Here is a 21,505-nt window from a genome sequence, read left to right as displayed (position 1 = left end):
AGCCTGGTTGATGACTTCAAGCCATCCTCAATAAATCTCCACCTCGGCAAGAAGTCCAACTTCATCCTCATGATTGTCGTCGTCCCCGACCCCCTCTGGGCTCATGACCTGCTACAAACACTAACCAAGTCCGACTCATGCTAGAACTTGGTCATTAGTATGTCTGTCTGTCGTGTGCACATTCTCAACAGATGCGGTTCCCAATTGGACAATATCACGTACAAAAATAGTACCTAATATCAGTCTGTTTCTGTTCAATCATGATACATTCAATTTTTGATTAAATTTATTGCAATCTGATTGTCGTAGTAAACAATAATAATCTCCTACTGTAGTCCCACGTCACCAAGCAAACCTCTAAGTCATATTACTTCCTTGATTGCTCGATTGACGCTACGTACTCTTTTTCAGTTGTCGGCAAAACAATTATCAACTATAATTACGCCTTCTAGCTGAGAGCAATACCCGCAAAACTGAACACGTATTATATCAAGGACCTCTGGGAGCCCGTCACTTCACAAAATGTCTAACAGACGTCCATTGTCCCTTTAATTTCATAACTTCTTAGGGCGCGAATGATAATCATTTTATTTCAGAAATTAATTTCTAGTCAGAAATAAATTTTTCTATTTCTATTACATATACGAGTTTTTGAGCTAAAATAAGCATTTGATAACGGCACAAAATTTCTATTTCTAAAATAGAACTTTGTTTGATAACGACACAAAATTTCTCCCTCCCAAGCGACCGGCGATTTGGAGGCGACGGAGCAAGCGATTGCAGGAGGCGGCCGGCAACGGGAGGCGACGAAGCAGGCGATTGTAAGAGGCGGCCGGCAACGACAGATGGGCAGCAGCTGGAGGTGGCTGGCATTGGGCGGCGGAGGAGGACGGCGATGGGAGGCGGGCGATGGGTGGGCGACGACGGGAGGCGGGCGATGTTGGGTGGCGATGGGAGGTGGGCGGCGATGGGAGGCGGCCGGCGTTGGGCCGCGACCGAAGGCAGCCGACAATGGAGGACGGCCAGAGGCGGCCGACGATGGGAGGCAACCGGAGTCGGGCTGCGGCAGAAGGCAGCCAGAGACGGAGGACGACCAGTGGAGGCCGACGACGGGAGGCCGACTATGGGAGGCAGCCAGAGTCGGGCTACGGCAGAAGGCAGCCAGAGACGGAGGACGGCTAGTGGCGGCCGACGGTGGGAGGCGGCCAGCGCTGGGAGGCGGAGGAAGGCAGACATTGAGTGTAACAGCCCGAATTTCGATGTAATTCCGGGATCAATAAAATTGACAATATTTCGCATTTCATTTTGGTAAGTCTCGCCCAGAGCTGATTACTCTCGGGATACTAACCAAGGGGGTATGACTAACTAGGAAACGGTACGTGGACCAGGGACTCGATAGTGAACGGGACATTGATCTCGAGATATGATGAGGGAATATTTTGGGCCAACGTGAGCCGAACTTAGGAAAGGTGATGGATTTGGTTTGGCCAAGGCCAACGATGTACAATCGGATCGCAGGTGATTCTGTAAGACCGAAAGTGCACATGACCAACCAGTCCTGAACCTGAACCGAACGATCGCGACCTCTGGAACTAGTGATGATTTCTCATTCTCTCAATGATCGGGACCGTCGTAATTCGAATAACCCTAGGTTGATACGCGTATGTCCTAAACAGCCACCCGTTAGTGAGAGACCCTGAAATTGAAAGTTTAGTGAGTTTTGTTCACAGAATTGGGCCCGGATTTCGATGCCGATTTTCGAAAGTTTAAGAGACTATTTTTGGGAATCTGACGTCATATTACGCTGGCCACACACGTTTGGAGTTAGTACGAGTAAAAATTGAAATTTCGGTTCGGGGTTGAAAAATTACGATTTTGCCCCTCGGGACGCCAGCGTTGCTTTTAGAGACCAAATGAGGTTATTTTTCGAGGCCGACGCCATTTTAGGGTGGCCACGCATACCAGGAGTCGTTATGGCCAAAAATTGGAATTTCGACAGAAATTGAAAAAATAATATTATTTTATTCCCGAAACTTTGCAGTCGATTTTCGAGGGCTTAAAGGGCTGTTTTCGCGATTCCGACGCCATATTATGTTGGCCACGCACATGGAGGGTTGGTACGGGCGAAAATTGGAATTTCGCCCTGGGACCGGAAAAATGACCATTTTGCCCCTGGGCCGTTCTCAGTTCCGAATTTTGGGAAAATTTTTGGGGTAATTAAAAATGGATTATCAGCTGCATTATTGAACCTAAAGACCATTTTACCCTTCACTTTTTGGATAGGGATGGGTTAGAACCGTTAGATTAGGGGCGTTTTGGTCAAATCGCGCGGATCGGCGACACGTGGCGCCCCTAGGCTGCTGTATTTGACAAGACCAGACCATACCCATTTCTCTCTCCTCTATCCCCCCATTCGGCAGAACCATCCCAGACCAGCAGCTTCTCCCCCATTTTCTCTCTTTTTCTCTCTTGGTTTGGCTTGGCCGGAGCTCACCGCCGGCCACCGGAGCGCCGCCGCCGGCCACCATGCCTCGCCGTCGACCACCTCAGTCCCCAGCCTCAGCCTTGCCCCTGTCCGACCCCTTTCTCTCTCTCCCTCTCTCTCTCTTTCTCTCCCTTTTCTCTCCCGGAGCATCACCGCCGCCGCATCGGAGCCTTGCCGCAGCCGTGCCGGAGCTCGGATCGCTGTTTCGTCGCCACCCAGCCGTCCAGCCACGCTGTACGACGCCGACCGTACCTATCCGTACATCGTCCATACGGTCGTACTATAGCGTTCGTACAGTCACTGTTCACCGCCGTCCATACGGTCACTGTTCACGCCGTCCGTACACCGTCGCCGGGAACGCCGCCGCCGGTTCCACTGTTCACCAGTGATTGGCCGCCGTTCCTCGTCGTCGTGACCTTGGATTAAGTGAGTAAAATTCCTAAACCCGGATTAGGACTGATAGTGCGTTTTTCTGGACTGGTTTAGGTATTATCGATGCATTTTGTACTGGCTTAGGTAGTATCAGTGTATATTTCAGACTGGGATGAGGACTGATTGGTAGGAATTATTATTGGGAAAATTTAGTGGATTAATGAGAATTATTTGGAGAGATTAATTGGATTAAATGACCAATTTAGGAGCCCATTGGAAAATTACCGGGTATGTCCGGGTTGACTGGTTGTACGTAATTTGTGCTTAATTGTGATTGACTTCGTACTGCCATGTCACATGTCGTGTGGTTGAATTATGTGGAGTGCGATTGGCCAATGATTGGTTTGAAATTAATTGTTGATTTGTGATTCGCACGTTAGGCCACACGATATTAATTGGGTCAATTGAACACGTGTTGTGATATTGAGTGTTTGAATTATATTGGCGCTCGTGGTGCATTGCATTGCATAACATGGACACGCATTGTGTATGCCAAGAGTGAGGCATGTGATGAAATTGTGCGAGAATGCGTGCCTGCCATGGGCATGTGATCACCTAAAATACCATGAAGCGTTTTACGCTGGGTTCAGATAATAATTGGTTGTGTGATCACCTAAGGACCTTTGGGTCATGACCTTCGGGTCGATACCGTCCTCATGTACTTTGAAGCAGGACGATGCCCGGTACGTCCGGAAGACGATCATCCTCATGCACTTTGAAGCAGGCTCTGGTTCGTAAGGAGATCAGTGTTGCGCCCCATGCACTTTGAAGCAGGCTAGAGACACTGGGCCAGATTGGTTGCTGCACCTCATGCACTTTGAAGCAGGCTAGACGCACCGGGCCGTGAATGTTGTTGACTCGAGTCGTCGTAATAAATAATAAATTGGGCGATTGCCAGTGTGGGCCAATGGGCCGGGAAATGCACGTGACCTGTCGACGACATTTGCATGCATGAACATGCATGGACTGGCATGCGAGTGTGTGAGACTCGGTGCATGAGCATGTGATTGGCGTACGTGTGATAATGTGTACCACGTATGTGCCGTGACTATTATATGTTGATCTGTCTAACCTGCAGGATCAGAGAATGGTTTGATTATTGTTGTATTGTGATTTAAATATTTGTTTCCGATCAGGAGATTACATGCTAGCCTAGCCTAGGTTTAGGGGTTGAACTCATTGAGATTCGTCTCACGGTTGTGTAAACCGAAACTTTTCAGACCCCCAACCGTGAGGATGGAGAGACCACCGACTCTTTTTGGGATCCCTGTACAGATTCGGCAGTATACCAGTACCTACCCCTCAGGTAATGGGGAGGCTTTCGTGAGGTATCGATCAGTAGTATATGTGGAGATAGGCGAGTATTTTTTTACCAGAAGCAGGAGTATGTGGCATGGTGCCACCGGGATGCCGATGGAAATGTGGGAGAGCCCCTTAGGACCTTTGATATCCCGGTCGATGATGTTGGGTTGATGCAGCCAATTATAACTGATGGTGAGGTAATTGACCTTGAGGTTACACCCGAGTGGATGATGCAGGAGGAGGAGGTGAATGAGGAGCCTGATGTACTAGTAGAGGACCCCGAGACGATGGATGAGGAGGAGGATGAACCCGAGGCCATGGAGCAGGACGTAGAGGAGGACGGAGAGGTGGCAGAGCTGGGATCAGATGAGGAGGGGTTCGAGCTGTACCTTGACCCGGAGTTGGAGCCGGACTCCGAGGATGAGTGAGCCCAGACGATGGATTCGGAGGAGTCAGAGTCTAGTGAGGACGCCTCCGAGGAGTTGTCAGAAAATTCTTCCGAGTCATCCGATCCTGATTGGGAACCTTAGGGTCACCCAATGTCCTTAGTTAGTAGTGGGGGCCGTTACTTTTTGGACTGTAGCCCTCCCCCTGAGTTTTAGCCTGACCTCCCTAGCCACTTATTCCTTTTTGACCAAGTGGCTACTGATCATGTGTGCCTTTTTGTTTGTACTTGTAAATATTGTATAAAGGGTTTTTAATAGTAATATAAATGTGTAATTATTTTCTATGATGGTGTTTGATGTATGGCTATCCTTGGCTCATATCGTAGTTGTCTGGGTTTATTTATTTTATGCTTCCGCTTGTGTTTGATCTCTGTATGGGTGTGGGTCGGCGATGCTTCCTGGGACGTCGCAGTCAAACAACCGAAGGTGGGATGCTCGCGCTTCGTGGGGTACGGGGCGTGACATTGAGCGGCAGGAGATGGCGGCGGGAGGCGACTGGCGGCGACGAGGGGCGGCAGGTGGGTGGCCGGCTAGTAGTGAAAGCAAGTGATGAAAAGAGTTTTATTTCTCATTTCTGTTCTAGAAATAGACAAGTAAAAAAAATTTACTTCTGATTTTATTTCCAAACCTATTTCTGGAGTAGAAATTTGTTCCAGAAATAGAAAAATGAAATTGCGTTACCAAACGGATTTCTGTTCCAAATCTGTTCCGGAGAACAAAAAAAATAAAAGAACAGAGAAACATAATGATTATCATGAGCGCCCCTAGTGTTTTCTTTCGAGATAATTCATATAATTGCTCGCAATACCAATAGTATGCGAAAATATCTTGCATAGCACAAATCATAGCACGCGAAATGCCAACAACACTAGAATAGATGACACACAAGAAGTATAGAGTCTCATCCTCTTACCGTGGTTCAAGATTAAAGTTTAGTTTAAATCAAAGTTCATGAATCACGTTAAACAAATTAAAATTTGGAAATGACGATATACGTCGGGTCAAAATCCATGGACAATTCGAGTCATTTTAGCTCAAGAGAAGGTGATTCAGATCACCTCGTAGAACCTTGGAAGGGCCATGATCAATCTCGGCCACATTCGAGCCGACGACGAAGGAGAAGCCCCCCACCGACCAAGAAGAGCGGCGCCGTAATGACCAAATGATGTCGTGTTCCTCGCGGTGCATCTCCAGAACCATCTCGCTCGCGCTCCTCATCATCCTCCACACGCGCATCTCCATCGTTGCCGTCCCCCTCGACAACTGTTCCCACTGACCGACACGCACAAAAGGTCAACCTTTTTTTCCTTGTCGCGCAGGGCCTCCTCACGCGTTCCACGCCCAGCATCCGAGTCGCTAAAAGCGGTACCCGCATTCACGCACTCCATAGCGCCTGCTCACCTTCTCTCTCCTTCTGGGTGTCTCGAGTTTCGACGGGAAAGAGCAGCGAGGGAGCGATGGCGAGCGAGAGTGGAGAGGTAAGGAACAAGCAGGTCACTTAAAATTGTATATTCTGTTTTGTTGGGTATTGTATGCAAGGCTTCTCTAGGATGTCGATTGTGAATGCGTCTCCTTGTGCCGGGCCATATTACCTATAAATATAACTGGCTTCAGATGTACCAAACAGCAGTTTTTTCCTCTCCGAGCGTGTGCACATGCACGGATGAATGTGCATTGACGATGTCCTCCTGTAACTCGTTAAGGGAAGAACTTTAGTGATCCCGGTAACATATTTGAACCCTGAATTTGGACATACAGCTAAACTAGCCCGCCAAATCAACCGTGGTGGCAATGCAAACATTCGGCAAGCTTGAGTCTGTTTAGCATGCCCAGAGTTACATTCTGCATCCTTGAAGGAGAGATCTGAATTCGGAGACATCTGCTTTCGAGCATCTGCGCAAGTTCCACCAAGAGGTCGCATGCTGACGTCGAAACACAAGCACAAGCACCACCCTCTCGAATTTCAAATCAATGTAATGGCATTTTCCATACCATTCTGTATCCGGAATAGCTAATATGAGATTCTTCAAACGATAAGCTAGGCGGTATCAGTGATTAGAAGTGTGCGAGGGTGAGTCCTGAGGCCAACCACTCTATATTCCTATGTAACTCCAGTTGAGAAATATAGGCTCTACACAGTTCGTGGCCAATTAGAGGTTCAAATGACACTGCATTTTCACAAAGCATTCTCAATTACTTCCTCCACAAGAAGAGTACCGAACCGACATGAGAAACGCAAATCAGGTACATGGAGCGGGACGACTGAGGGGAGATACTCTCAGAGTGGACCATCTGGTGTACTTATTTCCCGGGTTTGGTAATAGACATCTCGTTCTCGCCTTTACATGAGTAACCGATCTGGAATCTCTGCTTGTACTATTCCTCTGCTTCAGCACTCAAACTTCTGCTTCGATATTTTACCTGTCGATCGTGCATTCTAAGGCTTCTTACTTCTCATACCAAATTAATGTGAGTTGGTGTCAACTGTCAAGTTAGCTATAATAAGCAAGTCGTCTTTGGATTGTTTGTTATGAATAAATTAACCGACAGGATTGTGTTTAGATTGACTTATACAATAATATGCACTTGCCATGACGTGGAATAAAGACTGATTATGAACACTGATGATGCAGAGTCTTTCCCAAGCTCCGTTGGGCTGGCTTGAACCACTTGTGGACTGGGTCAAACCATGCGCCCTAAGCAAAGGAAGCCTCGGAGACTTGGATTCAGGAGGACTTGCCGTTGCTTAAATCAGCAAACGAGGAATAAAGAAGGAAAGAAAGAGAACTACGAGAGAGAATTTATCTAGGGAACAGAGGCAAAGAGACATAAATGTTCGACAGATCGCGCGGACCAGAAACGAAGATAGCTCATCGTGACTTAGTTGTAGAGGTGATCATAAATCAGATGGTCCAGTGTAGCCCTTCGGGCCTAGTAGGCCTGAACCGCACAATTGTCATGTCAAATTAAATTGCTCATTTTTCGGTTTGGCTTGGCTAGGCCTAGTTAGCTCCGTTCGGACGCAACCAATTGAAAATTTAGTCTTTTCTAATCACGGCTCAGGGACATAAAAAGAACAATTTACCCAATTCATTATGCCAACATAAGTTATGAACTCTCGTGTGCATTGGGCTAATCAGGCACCAATGTTTCGTAAGTATTTTGAAGAGCTCTCTGTTTAGGCTGAACCAATCAGAAAAGGAACACTATGAAACCTAATCCCAAACTCACCAGGACTCGCTTATTGATCCCGGGGTTTTCTTTGCATTTCGTCGTTGCTAAGTTTCGATTTTTTGTGCAAACTTCCACAGAAAGTGTTGTACCACCCAAACACTTGAAAATCAATGGTCATGGTGCATTGCTGCAATACATTATGAGAGAGTCATGATATGGAAACAACCTTGATTATGATAAGCATAAGGATGAAACCAAGTCGAGTCTCTCATGAGCCTTGTACTCGAGTGAAATGTAGCTTTTTTATGGTATTCTTAGAGAGATCTAATAATTGTACAAACAGATCAGTGAAAATTACATAGTATTAGAGCTTAAGTTTGAGCTTGAGCTCAAGCTCGATCTCGATTTTATTCATGAGTTAATGGTAATTGAGTGGAGCTCGAGTATTTGTATTTTCAATCTCTAATCAAGTCGAGTTCGAACATAAATATCAATACTCAAGCGAGTTCAAGTCGAGCTTGAGCACCGAATGTATGACTGTACACCCGCACTTGAAGACCGTCTCTACGACCAATTATTGATCACCCCCCCGCTACTCCCCACGTCGCTAGCCTCTAATGATTTTCGTCTTCTGCATGAATCTTTCGCTTTGACCTTTGTCCATCTGTCTTCTGAATAATCGCCTATAAAACAGAAGAAATCATTCCCATTTCCTCTGGACGTGAATCGTTATGCGAAAGTGCACTTTCACACCATTCTGGGTCGTGTTCATTCTCTCTGCCATACTCGACCCGGCGACAAAAGCAGAGCCTCCATACAGCAAGAAGAGTGGCGTTGTTAACAACGGGGATCGCTCTGGAATACGCCAAAACGTTGTCGTCGTCCCCCACACATCGCTATAGTCATCGTCATCGTCACCCGTCAACTCTTCCCACGTACTCGGACAGACACAAAGCAGAACAAAAAGGGTCCTCTTTTGTCTCGCCATTCAAGGCCTCTGCACCCGCGTTCTCGGCTCAGTCCATAAGAACGGTACGCCATTCGCACACCACAACACCTGCTCGTCTTTCTCTCTTCTGGGTGTTACGCGTTTCGTCCAAAAGGAGTGGCGGAGAGCGATGGCTGGTGGGGATGGCGAGGGAGTGAGGAACAAGCAAGTGATATTCAGGGGCTACGTGAGTGGTTCCCCCGAGGAGACGGACATGGAGGTGCGCGAATCCACCGTGGAATTGCGAGTCCCGGAGGGCTCCAGTGGCGTTCTCGTGAAAAATCTCTACTTGTCCTGCGATCCTTACATGAGGATTCGCATGAGGAAGCTCTATATCCCCGGTTACCGCGATTCCTTCGAACCTGGTTCGGTGAGCAAGCCTAAGTCTTTTCGTGTCAAATTCTTTTCTTTTCCAAAACAGACTATCGAAAAAGAAAAATGGGTCATCCACTCGGCGTCAGCCGGTCTTCCTCGTTGTTGAAACTGGGGGAGGTGCTGAACAAAATGAGCTCCGAATGTCGGATGATGTGGGTTTTGTTGAGTATGATATTGTGTTGAATTTTCGTCCTTTTTTTTATTTTGACCACTTCGCTCTGGGGATTGATTATTTTGTTTCAGGAGAAAGTTGTGGTGTCTCTGCTGGTGATTATGTCAAATTGTGCTGTTCAATATGATTGTAGCGACTCTGTGCTCTATTTCTGTTCATTCTGCCTATCATGGCTAAATCTTTTTTATCTCTGTAAGTGCGATCCAATTGGTGGTGCCTTTGAAATTGTAGAAATGGTTTGCGATGTCGCCCAAAAATTCAGAATATGGATTAAAGAGCTTAGCGTGTCGAAAGAACCTCACTTACGCTATTTGGCATAGAGTTTCACATGTCTTTCGTTTGCACAGCCACATAAATCACGGTGTTAAACGATGTGAGTTGCTTAACCCTTCCATCTATGTGTCAGCATGATGAATGGTGACAGATAGCTTGCACGTGAAATAGGACGATGAGATGTATTCATTAAAAGATAAAATAAACACAGCTCTGGAATAAGCAGAGTTTTGTTTCCATCCTTTAGCATATTGCTTCGGATTCTAATGTATTGCCGTGAATTTCACTTCTATTCCTGCTGAGATGTTAAAATTATGCTGCTCTTCTTCTAGGTTTGTTAGAAGTTATATTAAGTGTTTAGGGAGCTGCATTTGACTTAGCTTACTTCAATATGACTGGAGCTGCAAACTTTTAAATTGAAAGGGTTTCTGGTTATTGCAGCGTATTTGATTATGAAATTCTTTTCATTTCCAATCATCCTTCTTGGGAGTTCAATGTCTATTTGTGTTTGCTAAATGTGTTTCCACTTATATTCTGAAGTATTTAACCCATTGATGCAGCCTATTGCTGGATATGGAGTAGCTAGAGTTTTGGAATCTGGTCATCCAAATTTCCAGAAAGGCGACTTGGTTTGGGGCATCACTGGATGGGAGGAGTATAGTCTAATAACTGTGCCAGAGACTTGCTTTAAGATTGAACACACCGATGTTCCTCTGTCTTACTATACCGGCCTTTTGGGTATGCTCTTTTATCATCTAATGTTAAATGTATGCTCTTTATTCATCAAATGTAATATATCTTTCAATGTTAATGAATAAGGGCAGTTCGATCGTTAAGATACTCTGTTCTGTATCATTCAAGTTTGGATAGCCTCCGGCTATGCAAGAAAAGAGTGTGCTTCCTTTGCATTTTTCTTGTAGGGATCTTCCTTGTTGATGAACCATATGCCCTTGTTGCATTGTCTAAAGTTAGAGCCCTGTAAACTGTCTTTACGCATTGAAAGAAGTGTGTAAATCGATTATTTCTCAATGAAATAGTAGCTTTCCTTGAGGAGTCAATACATTTCTCCCGGGCTTCACCTATGGGCAATAATCGGATCATTTGGGATGTTGCCATAGCATAACACTCCTCTTATGCTTCAGCAAATCTTGTGACTCGTCTAATTTCTACAAATTTAAACTTTCAGGTATGCCAGGCATGACGGCTTATGCCGGGTTTTTTGAGGTATGCTCTCCTAAGAAAGGAGAGACTGTTTTCTTATCGGCAGCATCGGGAGCCGTTGGTCAGCTTGTTGGCCAGTTTGCAAAGTTGTTGGGTTGTTATGTTGTTGGCAGCGCTGGTAGCAAAGAGAAGGTGATTATCTCACATTTGTCGAGTCTTTCCTTGAATAGTAATTGTTTAAGCACAAGTACGCTGGCCCCTCCGTCTCTTTCATGTAGAAAGAAGCAGGTAATTGGGCAAATGTCAATGGTTCACCAAACATATTTGGTTTCACTTTTGTTTCATACTAGAGTTTCTAGACAAGTGTTTGAAATAGAGTGCATGTCCATGTTCTTACAAAACTTAATGGCTTAAATAGGCGTCTAGTACATAGAATTAGATCTAAAAGATCCACTTGAGGTATGATGAGTGCTGCATTTCTCAAATTTGAGAATGCTCAAGAGAGTGATGCAGTTTTGAATGTGTACCCTCATCATTTCGCTCAACATAAATGTTAAAAATACAGTCTTATCAGTCTCTTCCAGGTTTAATCTTAATTAAAGTCTTCTCGTGCTGTTATTTTTGCAAAAAAGGTTGATTTACTGAAGAACAAGTTTGGTTTTGATAATGCTTTCAACTACAAGGAGGAACCGGATCTGGATGCAGCACTGAAAAGGTGAGCCATGTGTATCTTAAGGATGATTGAGCAAATAAATGACTGCTGTACACGATACAAAATATGTACCTGCTCCTGGAGACGACTCGAGTTAACTTTTTCTGCTGTAAATGTTTAGATGCTTCCCTAAAGGTATCGATATCTACTTTGAAAATGTCGGCGGAAAGATGCTTGATGCAGTGCTGCTCAACATGAAACTTAATGGCCGAATTGCGATTTGTGGAATGATCTCACAGTACAACCTCGAGCAGCCTGAAGGTGTACACAACTTGATGAGCCTTATCATGAAGCGGGCTCGAATGGAAGGTTTCATAGTGTCCGATTATTATCATCTCTACCCGAAGTTCCTGGAGACGGTATTGCCTCAGATCAAAGAGGGGAAGATTGTGTACGTGGAAGACATCGCCGAAGGGCTCGAGAATGGTCCGGCTGCTCTTGTTGGGCTGTTCTCTGGTCGCAATGTCGGGAAACAAGTGGTCGTGGTTTCTCGCGAATGAGTCAGCTTTCTGTTCTTCTTCATCGGCATAGTCTCTTTTTGCCTCATGCTTTGGAAAGGAGTTGTTTTCCTTTTGTCTTTGCCCTGCCGTTCTGTCATACGGGAACATAGAGGTGGTTTCTTGGTTTGGTGATGGTGCAAGGGACATTTGAGTGTAAATGTGTCTCTGAGATGTCGATGTAAATGCGTCTTTATGTACCCTGTCATCGGCTATAAATAAAACTGTTTTGAAATACCAAACTGACAGGTTAACGTGGGAACATAAATAAACAAAAAGAGTACAAAAAATAAAATTAAAATTAAAAAGTCGAATATACTTAATTTACGTAGCTCGGTATCGTGCCTAAGCCAAGAGAATAGATTGACGAGATATGCTATCATAATCAGCAAAGATGAGATTACACTATCTTTTTTTTTTTTTTTTTTTGGTATTGAAAGGGGCAAAGCCCAAAAATTACAATAGAACTCGTCTAATGAAACTTGAACCAACCTAATCTCCTAATCTCCTTGAATTTGGACTTCGGTAGGCAAAGGTAAATGGTGATAGATTGGGCAAGCAGTCCGAGCCGAGGGTCGGTAATAGAACGGACAATATGGTCGGAACGAGTGTACTAAGGGTTGGTCATGGTTCGATCGAAAGATTGTCCATGAATTGGCCTAGAGATCGATAGTAGAATGACTCCCCGATCACGCAAGTCGATTAGAGTGATACGACTATGGATTGACCCTTCGACTATAAAGGCCGTTAGTGGGATAGTCCGGGATAGCTATGGATCAGTGTCGTGACGGCATGTGTCGGTCACGAGGTGATACCGTACGGCCATGCATGGGTCACTGATGACCATGAGTTGATTACGGGATACTGGATTCCACGAGGCTACATGACAACCGAAGGTCGACCATGGATCGTCGACACTGGAACGTGGACCGGTCGTGAATCAGCCATAGATCATTGCGTCAAGTCGGGTAGGCCATGGACGAGCCATGTGCCAGGCCACGAGCCTAATGGCTTGGTCGCGAGCCAGGCATTGTGCCAGCCGCGCCGGCCAGGCCTTGTGCCCGGACATGACCGGCCATTGTGCCCATCAACTAGGCCACGGACTGGCTACGTGCCCAGCCGTGTGCCAATCATTGTGCCTAACCTTTGTGCCAGGCAATGTGCCCGTTAGATCCGGCTCTGACCTAGTTCCGTGCTCCAACAAACTTGGCCATGAGCCATGCATGGTGCTCATTTATGTGCCAATGCATGTGTTTAGTCCATAGACCAAGCCCTTGCCCGTGTGGCTTGGCGTTGTGCTCGGCACGCCACTCGTGCAGCCCAGCACCGCGCCTATGCGCTTGGCCACACGCCCGACCATGTGCCCGGCCGTGTGCCCTTGTAGCCCGACAGTGTACCCGGCCCTGCACCCAGCCAAGCCCGATTGCACAGGCCATGCGCTTGGGCAACCCGACCAGCCCAAACTTGCATAGTTGGACTTAGACTTTTGCTTGGATGTGTTTGGTCATATTTGGAGGTTTTCCTACACCAAATCTTGGATCGAACGGGATTAATGAGCATGAATTATTGTGAAAAACCCTCGGAAAAACAAGTTGAATGAATATGATGTGGGGTTAAGAGTTAAGTGTCGTTTAGTCGGTTTTGTCTAGCCCGATTGATCCAAGTTATTTATGAGTAGAACCAGCACTTGTAAAGGACCTAGGATTGGCCTCACGCTTCAAAAATGAAAGGAAACTAGAAGACAAAATTTTGACCAAGTCAAATTTTACTCTAGAAACCACCATTATTAGTGCTTTGCTTAGGTGTCCTCCCTCCATAATTGATAACCAGCTGAGTTGTCTACTGCTACAAATGAAACATGGTGACTCATTGTCACCAATAATAAGCAAAGGACAAAGAAGTAATCGGTCGAGGGGGGGAAGCCACGAGAAACCAAGAGAGGAGAAAGCCACATTAAGAGCACTTAATGGCTTAGATTTGGCAATATCACTTCATCATGCTCTTTTGGCCATTGTTCGTTAATACCCGAGATTTCCAAATTAAGATAATGATGACACTTGACTTTAAGGGCCATTTCATGATGACCTTGTCTCTTTTTCATAACTCAAGCATGGACCATGGACCATTATATATAGAGAAGGCCCCCACTTGATTTGAAAGCCCCACATGCACTCACACACACACACCAACCGGCCATCATCTCTTCCACTTACTTCCTTGCTTTCTTGTTCACGCCCAAAAGGGCCTCACCGACCATCCCCTTCTTTTATTTTCTCTTGTTCGGCCAACTAAGGAGCCCACGCCCAAGAACCGTGCTCAAGCCATACGCTACTTACTTTCTTTGTTTCTCACGTGTTCTTGTTTTATCATTTGAGTAAGTGAATTCCCTAATATCGAGAAAGGAAGATGAGAAACGTTGTAACGTGGTTTGCTTGGATCGTGTTTGATCATTTGGTTGATCGTAGTTGGTTCTTTCTATGGCATGCTTATGTTTCATGTTCAATGTTCACATCTCGAGATAGAAACCAGAACTTGGCTAGTGATGTTCATATATGATAGCTATGCTTCATGTTCTCTAGTTATTTGTTGGCATAAACTTTGCTAATAATTTGTCATCGACGCTGGTGCGATAAGAGCCAACTCATGTTAATGCGATTGATTCATCCTCGCTTGACATTAGTGAGTTTACTTATTGAGTCCCCCGACTCATTCCCCGTTATTTTTCTCTTTTCAGGTCCGTAGAATGGCGTTTCCCCCAACCCGTTTCGGCAACCTCGTAGAAATGCGAGCTGAGTTGCTCACCGTGATCGATGATCGTGAAGGCCGCGCCTACTGTCGGATTACAACTTATGTTCTGGTGGACAAGGGCCTCGAAGAATTGGTCCCCCACACGTATGTGGCGCGATCCCGCTTGTCTAACTGAGACTGGATTGGACCCCTGTGCGGGTTCAACGGCCCTTTTGACGGTATGGGCGGGCCGGCTCCAGGGCATGCCACGGGTGGGGCGTGAGACGACTAAGCGGACGGGTCGCAGGGAGGAGTAGCACATGTGAACGGGAGTGCGAGTAGATGGAGTAGCAGGAGTAGGATTACCCCAAGCCGAAATTTTGTTATCTATAGTCGGCCTTTGCACGGAAGAGCCTTTGGAATAGGCGTGTGAAATATGTATGATGTTTGCAATGGCCCGAGAGACGGGCTTGTTAAAATAAGCACGATCATGTAAATATAACGTGCGATGGTTTGCTCATGTTGTTCTTGTGATTACTCATTTAGATTTGCTTCCGCTTGCGCATTTGAATAAAATGAACGGGTCGTACTAACTTGTTTCCAGAAGTCACGGGCTCGTTCTGGTCATGATCAGTCATCACACATTGATCGTGATTCCGTGTCGGGGCGTGACACTAACGAGTAAGCACATGAGTTACCTTCCCTAAATTATGTAGCATTTTGACATGCTGGAAACACCTTAAAAGTTTTTGAATCTGAGGAATGAGCGTGTCGCCAAAGTTGAGAGCGGGAGATGATCTCTGAAGCAGTGAAATGGCAACTTGCGAGTCCACCTCCACAATAAGTTTAGGTATGCCCAGAGAAATTGTCATTTTAAGACCCAAAAGGATGCTCCATAGTTCTGCTTTGAGCGAAGAGCACACTCCCACAATTTGAGCAAATTTAGCAAGCGAACTGCCTAATTCATTTATCAAAAGCCCACCTACTGAGGCGGATCCCGGGTTACCTTTAGAGGCCCCGTCGAAATTAAGCTTTACCCAACCAGTCGGAGGGGCAGCCCAACCCACAAGCTTATCTCTTTTCTCCCTTTGAGGCGACAATCTATGTTCTGCCAGTTGCGCTGAAGCGATATCTTTCACATGGCCTAGAATCACGCACAAGGGTTCGCTAGTGAGACAAAAATCCTTCTCAAATAATCGTTTATTCCTCTAGTTCCAGAAATGCCAACAAGCAACAGCAAAAATAGGTGACCAGTTATCCTGAACCCTAGTTGATGAACCATATAGGTACAATATCAACCATAAGAGTAGATCTTGGGTGAAGAAGTCACCTCGGAAGCTGGCAGGTAGAATCTTCTGCCAAACTGCCTTTGCATATTTGCAATCTCTGAGAACATGCTTAATTGTCTCTGGATAGTGTGGGCACATAGCGCAACAAGAGTCTATTGTGAGTCTACGTCAAAATCTTTCATCAATAGTGAGCAGGCACTGATGAGAGACCAACCACAAGAAGCTTTTGATTTTTTGTAGCCCATCCCATTTCTATACTAAACTCCAGAGTGGTTAGTCACACTCATTCACAAGTGTTTTTAATTGGGAAATGACACAAATAGTCTCTGAACTTTTAATTTGTTCAATGTTGTCTTTAAACTTTAGTTTAATGTGCAATGTTGTCCCTAATCCTTTAGATTGTTCAATGTGATTCCTGGACTTCTGGTACATGTTCAATTTAGTCCATGAATTATATGAAAATGTTCAATGTTATTCCTAAACTTGAAATAAATGAAGGACAATATTAAATATTTATATATAGTTCAAAGACTAAATTGAATACATACCAAAAGTTCATGGACCATACTGAACAAATTAAAAGTTCGGGAACCACAGTGCATATTAGGATAAAGTTTAGGGACCGCATTGAACAAATTAAAAATTCATGGACTATATTGCATATTGGGCAAAAAATCATGGATCATTTATATCATTATCTCTTTTTAATTCTAAGTTAATATCGAATACACAATAATCAATATGAAGAAACGAATTTTCTCACTCTCAAATTCTCTTAGGTGATGGTTCTCAATGTTTTTTTGGCTCTCTCACAAGTTTCATACATATTAAGCGCACTTACCATGCACACCAAACGAAATGCACTTACTAGTTACTATGCACACCAAACGAAATTCAACAATGGAATAACTATAAGCACTTCTCCTACACCAACTTACACTTCATCTTCAATGAGGGAAAGAAGTCTTGTGGGAAATTATATCAACATAGACTCGATCTTCAATGTGGGAAAGAACTCTTATTTTCCTTTTTGTATCACCCACGATGCCCGTAGGTGCCTTTAAAATCCTGATTTTAACCGATTTCTTCCGAGCTATCTTATTTAAAGTTCATCTCTTGCTGTTATTTTTGCGAAGATAGTTGATTTGCGGAAGAACAAATTTGGTTTCGATGATGCTTTCAATTACGAGGAATATTTTTATACAGTCCAAGGACTAAGTTGATCATATACCAAAAGTCGAGCGATCACATTAAACAAATTAAAAAATTTTGGGCGATATTACACATTGGACTAAAGTTCAAGAATCATAATGAACATACTTAAAATTCATGAACCATATTGCACATTAGGTCAATGTTTAATAACCATTTATGTCATTAATCCTTCTAATAACGGATGAGTCTAGATCAAAACTTTTACGCCAACCCGTTTAAGTTCATCCATCTCATCATTTGTTCTTTCAATCAAGGGTTATAATTTCACCACCCTAATGTGTACGCATAATATTACTCTCGAATCAAGTCAAGGTGCTCAAATCCAAAATACCCTCCCCTCTAATGGGGTCTCTCATCCACCCCTCAGAGAAAATATTAGGTACCTCAGTGATACCAGGTCAGCAAAATATTAGTCCACTTAACGTGCGACACGTGGCTATTTCGGGCCCACATGTCAGATTTCTCTCCCCCTTTGTCTCTCTCCTCTCTCCCCTGCTTCTTCACGACTCCGTTAAAATTTTTGCGGGGGCGAGGGTCGCCCTCGCGGCCTTCGGCGAGGGACCGACCCTCGCTGCCTGAGCAATGGCTAGCCAGATCCAGAAGCTGCGGAGGGAGGGGACGACATCGGATCCGCAAGGGACCTCGAGGATGCAGGAGCTGTGGGAGGGCTCGGGGTTGCGGGTGATGAAGACCGGGGGGGGGGGGGGGCTTGGGCAGGTTCTTGAACCCAGGGGAGCGGCGGACGAGGCGGAGTCCGCGAAGTCGTCGCCGTCGCAACCAGTTCCTTCAAGAAGAACACCCAACAAAAACCCTCTTCAAAACCCAGGACTCTCTCTGTTTTCTCAGCCTCTGCAACGCACCCAAATCCAACAAATTTCTCCTCTTTATCTCTGGGACACACATGGCTGAGAAAAATGGGATTTTGGAAAGTAGTGAAACTCCCAAAGACCAGAAGAATGCCTTCCCTTTCTTCCCCAACTTTGGTTTCAATTTCCCATTTCAATTCCCTGAGAAGGAGCCGAAACCAGTGAAGAAATGAAAAAGAGCAAAATTTTAGCGGAGTCGTGAAGAAGCAGGGGAGAGAGGAGAGAGACAAAGGGGGAGAGAAATCTGACATGTGGGCCCGAAATCACCACGTGTCGTACGTTAAGTGGATTAATATTTTACTGACCTGGTATGTACCTAATATTTTCTCCTGAACGAAGCTCTTTTTTGGAAAAAAAAAAGAAAAAAAAAAAAGAGTGAGGGTGGTTAAGGATATATGGAAAAGGGAAACTGACGATGTGCAGAGCTTACCTCTTAAGAAAGGCATGATTTTAGGATTTTCTTCGAATTCTTTGCTTCCACGTAAAAAGATTCATGAAAGTTCTACTGCAAATCAGAGAATTTTCTAATGATTAGAATTCAATTGACTACTTTCGTGACCTTTTTTTATTTCCCAAGGAATTATTGGAATACTATTCCACCGATGACACTACGGCACACGTAAGCATGCATACAGATGACGCATGGGCACACGTCAGCAACGTATGCATATCTCATCGCCCATCTCCCCCCATACATACCCCGTGCAGTGTTTGGCTACGTTTCCCATCAATCAAATCCAAGAACAAAAAAATCCAAGAAAAAGAAGGGGAGAGAGAGAGAGAGAGAACACAGCTCTAGAGAGAGAATGGAGAAGGTGAACAAGAATGCATCAGTGGAAGTGATGAGCAACAAGCAGGTGATATACAGAGAGCAGGTACGAGGTTCCCTGAAAGAGACCAACTTGGAAGTTAGGACGAGCTCGGAGAGATTGAAGGCCGACGCCGGTTCGGGGGCCATCGCGGTGAAGAACTTGTACCTGGCTTGCGATCCCTACAATTTCAACCTCATCAAGTACTCCACTCAGCTCGGTTCCGTAAGTACCACCATCTCTCTCATTACATTTACTCGATTCATGATGGCGAGAGTAAGTTATGAACTCGCACGAATAAATCGAACTCAAATTTGCGACAAGTACACTCGACAAGTAAAATTCAAAGGGAGCAAACTCTCTCCTACTTGTAAGTTCAATGTCTATTCGCGTTTGCTAAATGTATTGGCACTTATATTCTGAAGTATATAACACAATGGCGCAGCCTGTTCCTGGATATGGAGTAGCTAGAGTTTTGGAATCTGGGCATCCAAATTTCAAGAAAGGCGACTTGGTTTGGGGCATGACTGGATGGGAGGAGTACAGTCTAATTACTGCGCCAGAGACTTGCTTTAAGATCGAACACGCCGATGTTCCTCTGTCTTACTACACCGGCCTTTTGGGTATGCTCTTTAATCATCTGGTTTAATATCTCTTTCAGTGTTAAAGAATAAGGGGAATCAGATTGTTAAGATACTTTGTTCGGTCTATTTCATTCTCAAGTTAGTATGGACAGCCATGACGGCTAATTTCGTGACTCGTCTAATTTCTACAAATCTAAACTTTCCAGGTATGCCAGGCATGACGGCTTATGCTGGGTTTTTCGAGGTATCCTCTCCTAAGAAAGGAGAGACTGTTTTCATATCCTCGGCGGCGGGAGCTGTTGGTCAGCTTGTTGGCCAGTTTGCAAAGTCGTTGGGCTGTTATGTTGTTGGCAGCGCCGGTAGCAAAGAGAAGGTAATCATCTCACATTCGTCTAGTGTTTCCTTGAATAGTAATTGTTTAAGCACTAGTGCGTTGACGACGATCCCCCCCCCCTTCTTCTCTTTCACTCTCTCTCTCTCTCTCTCTCTCTCTCTCTCTCTCTCTCTCTCTCTCTCTCTCTCTTGTTGAAAGAAGTACATAGTCACGTAGATGTTAATGGTTCACCCAACATGTTTGGCATCTGCAATTTTCACTGTTGTTTCATACTAAGTGACTAGACAAGCGTTTGAAATAGAGTGCATGTTCATGTTCTCTTAAAGGCTTAAACAGTCGTCTACTCATATAGAATTAAATCTAAAAAAAGCACTTGAGGTATGATGAGTGCTGTATGTCTCAAATTTGAGAATCCTCAAGAGAGTGATGGCAGTGTTGAATGCATACCCTCATCATTTCACTAAACACAAATGCTAAAAATACAGTCTTAATAATCTCTTCCGGATTTTATCTTGCTTAAAGTTCTCTCTTGCTGTTATGTTCGCCAAAAAGGTTGATTTGCTGAAGAACAAGTTTGGATTCGATGATGCTTTCAACTACAAGGAGGAACTGGATCTGGATGCAGCACTGAAAAGGTGAGCCAGGAATATGGTAACGATGATTGAGCAAGTGACTGATGTACAGAATATAAAATATGCACACATTCTGAAGCCGACTCGAGTTGACTTTTTTCTGTCTTAAATGTTTAGATGCTTCCCCGAGGGGATCGATATCTACTTCGAAAATGTCGGCGGAAAGATGCTTGATGCGGTGCTGCTCAACATGAAACTTCATGGCCGAATCACAGTATGTGGAATGATCTCACAGTACAACCTCGAGCAGCCCGAAGGCGTACACAACTTGCTGAACCTCCTCCTTAAGCGGGTTCGGATGGAAGGTTTCGTAGTGCCCGATTATTATCATCTCTACCCGAAGTTCCTGGAGACGGTATTGCCTCAGATCAAAGAGGGGAAGATTGTGTACGTGGAAGACATCGTCGAAGGGCTCGAGAACGGTCCGGCAGCTCTTGTCGGGGTGTTCTCCGGCCGCAGTGTCGGGAAACAGGTGGTCATGGTTTCTTGCGAATGAGTCAGCTTTCTGTACTTCTTCATCGGCATAATCTTTTTTTTTCTCGTGTTTTCAAAAGGGGTTGTTTTCTGTTTATCTGTGCGTTGCCGTTCTGTCCTGCGAGGTCGTTTGAGTATAGATGCGTCTCTTATAACAAGGGACCAGAACATCTGGTTGGGTTGTTTTCCGGCAGCAATGTTGGCAAACAGGTGCTTGGAGTTTCTCGCGAATGAGTCTAAAATATTATGCTATGTGTTGAAAATATGTCTCGAGTTTAAGCTCAAAGCGAAATCTAAATATTCCGAATTGGATATTTTGCGGATCTCCGAAATCGAGCAAAAGGAAATATTGGAAATTTGTTTTCGTAACATGCAAGAGTCGGCAAGCAAATACGAAAGGAAAGCAAATCATCCAAGGAAAGAAATAATAAAAAAAGGAGATTACGTGAGTCAATTTCCTTGCTGAGTGCATTGAAGAGTCGGTCAAAGAAAGATAGAAAAGAGGAAAGTTGACTTTCGTTGACCGAATCCCACTTGATTATGTTTCCCTCTGCAGTA

The 21,505-nt window shown here is 44.8% G+C and overlaps 3 protein-coding genes across 6 annotated transcripts in view; all 3 read left to right on the top strand.

Moving 5' to 3' along the window:
- Positions 1–5,770: 5,770 nt before the first annotated feature.
- Positions 5,771–21,505, top strand: part of LOC115689744 (2-alkenal reductase (NADP(+)-dependent)-like) — a 37,217-nt gene continuing 21,482 nt past the window's right edge. Inside the window, exon 1 of the mRNA XM_056316608.1 lies at positions 5,771–6,158. Within this exon, the coding sequence (XP_056172583.1) occupies positions 6,123–6,158 (36 nt within the window). The 5' untranslated portion in view covers positions 5,771–6,122. The remainder of the gene's footprint in view (positions 6,159–21,505) is intronic.
- Positions 8,740–12,259, top strand: LOC115667901 (2-alkenal reductase (NADP(+)-dependent)-like). Of its 2 annotated transcripts, none has more exons than XM_030589430.2 (4): positions 8,740–9,197; positions 10,208–10,385; positions 10,834–11,000; positions 11,441–11,527. In XM_030589430.2, the coding sequence occupies exons 1-4, from the start codon at positions 8,958–8,960 to the stop codon at positions 11,525–11,527; spliced, it is 672 nt and encodes a 223-aa protein (XP_030445290.2). In that variant the 5' UTR covers positions 8,740–8,957. The 2 variants fall into 2 exon arrangements, with proteins under 2 accessions (XP_030445290.2, XP_056172584.1); XM_056316609.1 differs by lacking the exon at positions 8,740–9,197 and adding an exon at positions 11,642–12,259 and having other exon boundaries at positions 10,202–10,385; positions 11,441–11,523.
- LOC130139485 (2-alkenal reductase (NADP(+)-dependent)-like) lies at positions 18,034–21,044 on the top strand. Of its 3 annotated transcripts, none has more exons than XM_056316605.1 (5): positions 18,034–18,422; positions 18,692–19,148; positions 19,369–19,546; positions 19,714–19,880; positions 20,394–20,480. In XM_056316605.1, exons 2-5 carry the CDS (start codon positions 18,750–18,752, stop codon positions 20,478–20,480), a joined length of 831 nt encoding a protein of 276 aa, XP_056172580.1. In that variant the 5' UTR covers positions 18,034–18,422; positions 18,692–18,749. The 3 variants fall into 3 exon arrangements, with proteins under 3 accessions (XP_056172580.1, XP_056172579.1, XP_056172581.1); XM_056316604.1 differs by lacking the exon at positions 18,034–18,422 and adding an exon at positions 20,591–21,044 and having other exon boundaries at positions 18,813–19,148; positions 20,394–20,476; XM_056316606.1 differs by lacking the exons at positions 18,034–18,422; positions 18,692–19,148 and adding exons at positions 19,276–19,293; positions 20,591–21,044 and having other exon boundaries at positions 20,394–20,476.

This window comes from Syzygium oleosum, unplaced genomic scaffold, assembly GCF_021117445.2.
Source record: "Syzygium oleosum isolate NSW1041296 unplaced genomic scaffold, Sole_v2.1 Sole_v2.12, whole genome shotgun sequence".
NCBI classification, from domain to species: Eukaryota; Viridiplantae; Streptophyta; class Magnoliopsida; order Myrtales; family Myrtaceae; genus Syzygium; species Syzygium oleosum.
Note: the sequence above shows the minus strand (reverse complement) of the source record. Positions and strands in the feature narration are given on the sequence as shown.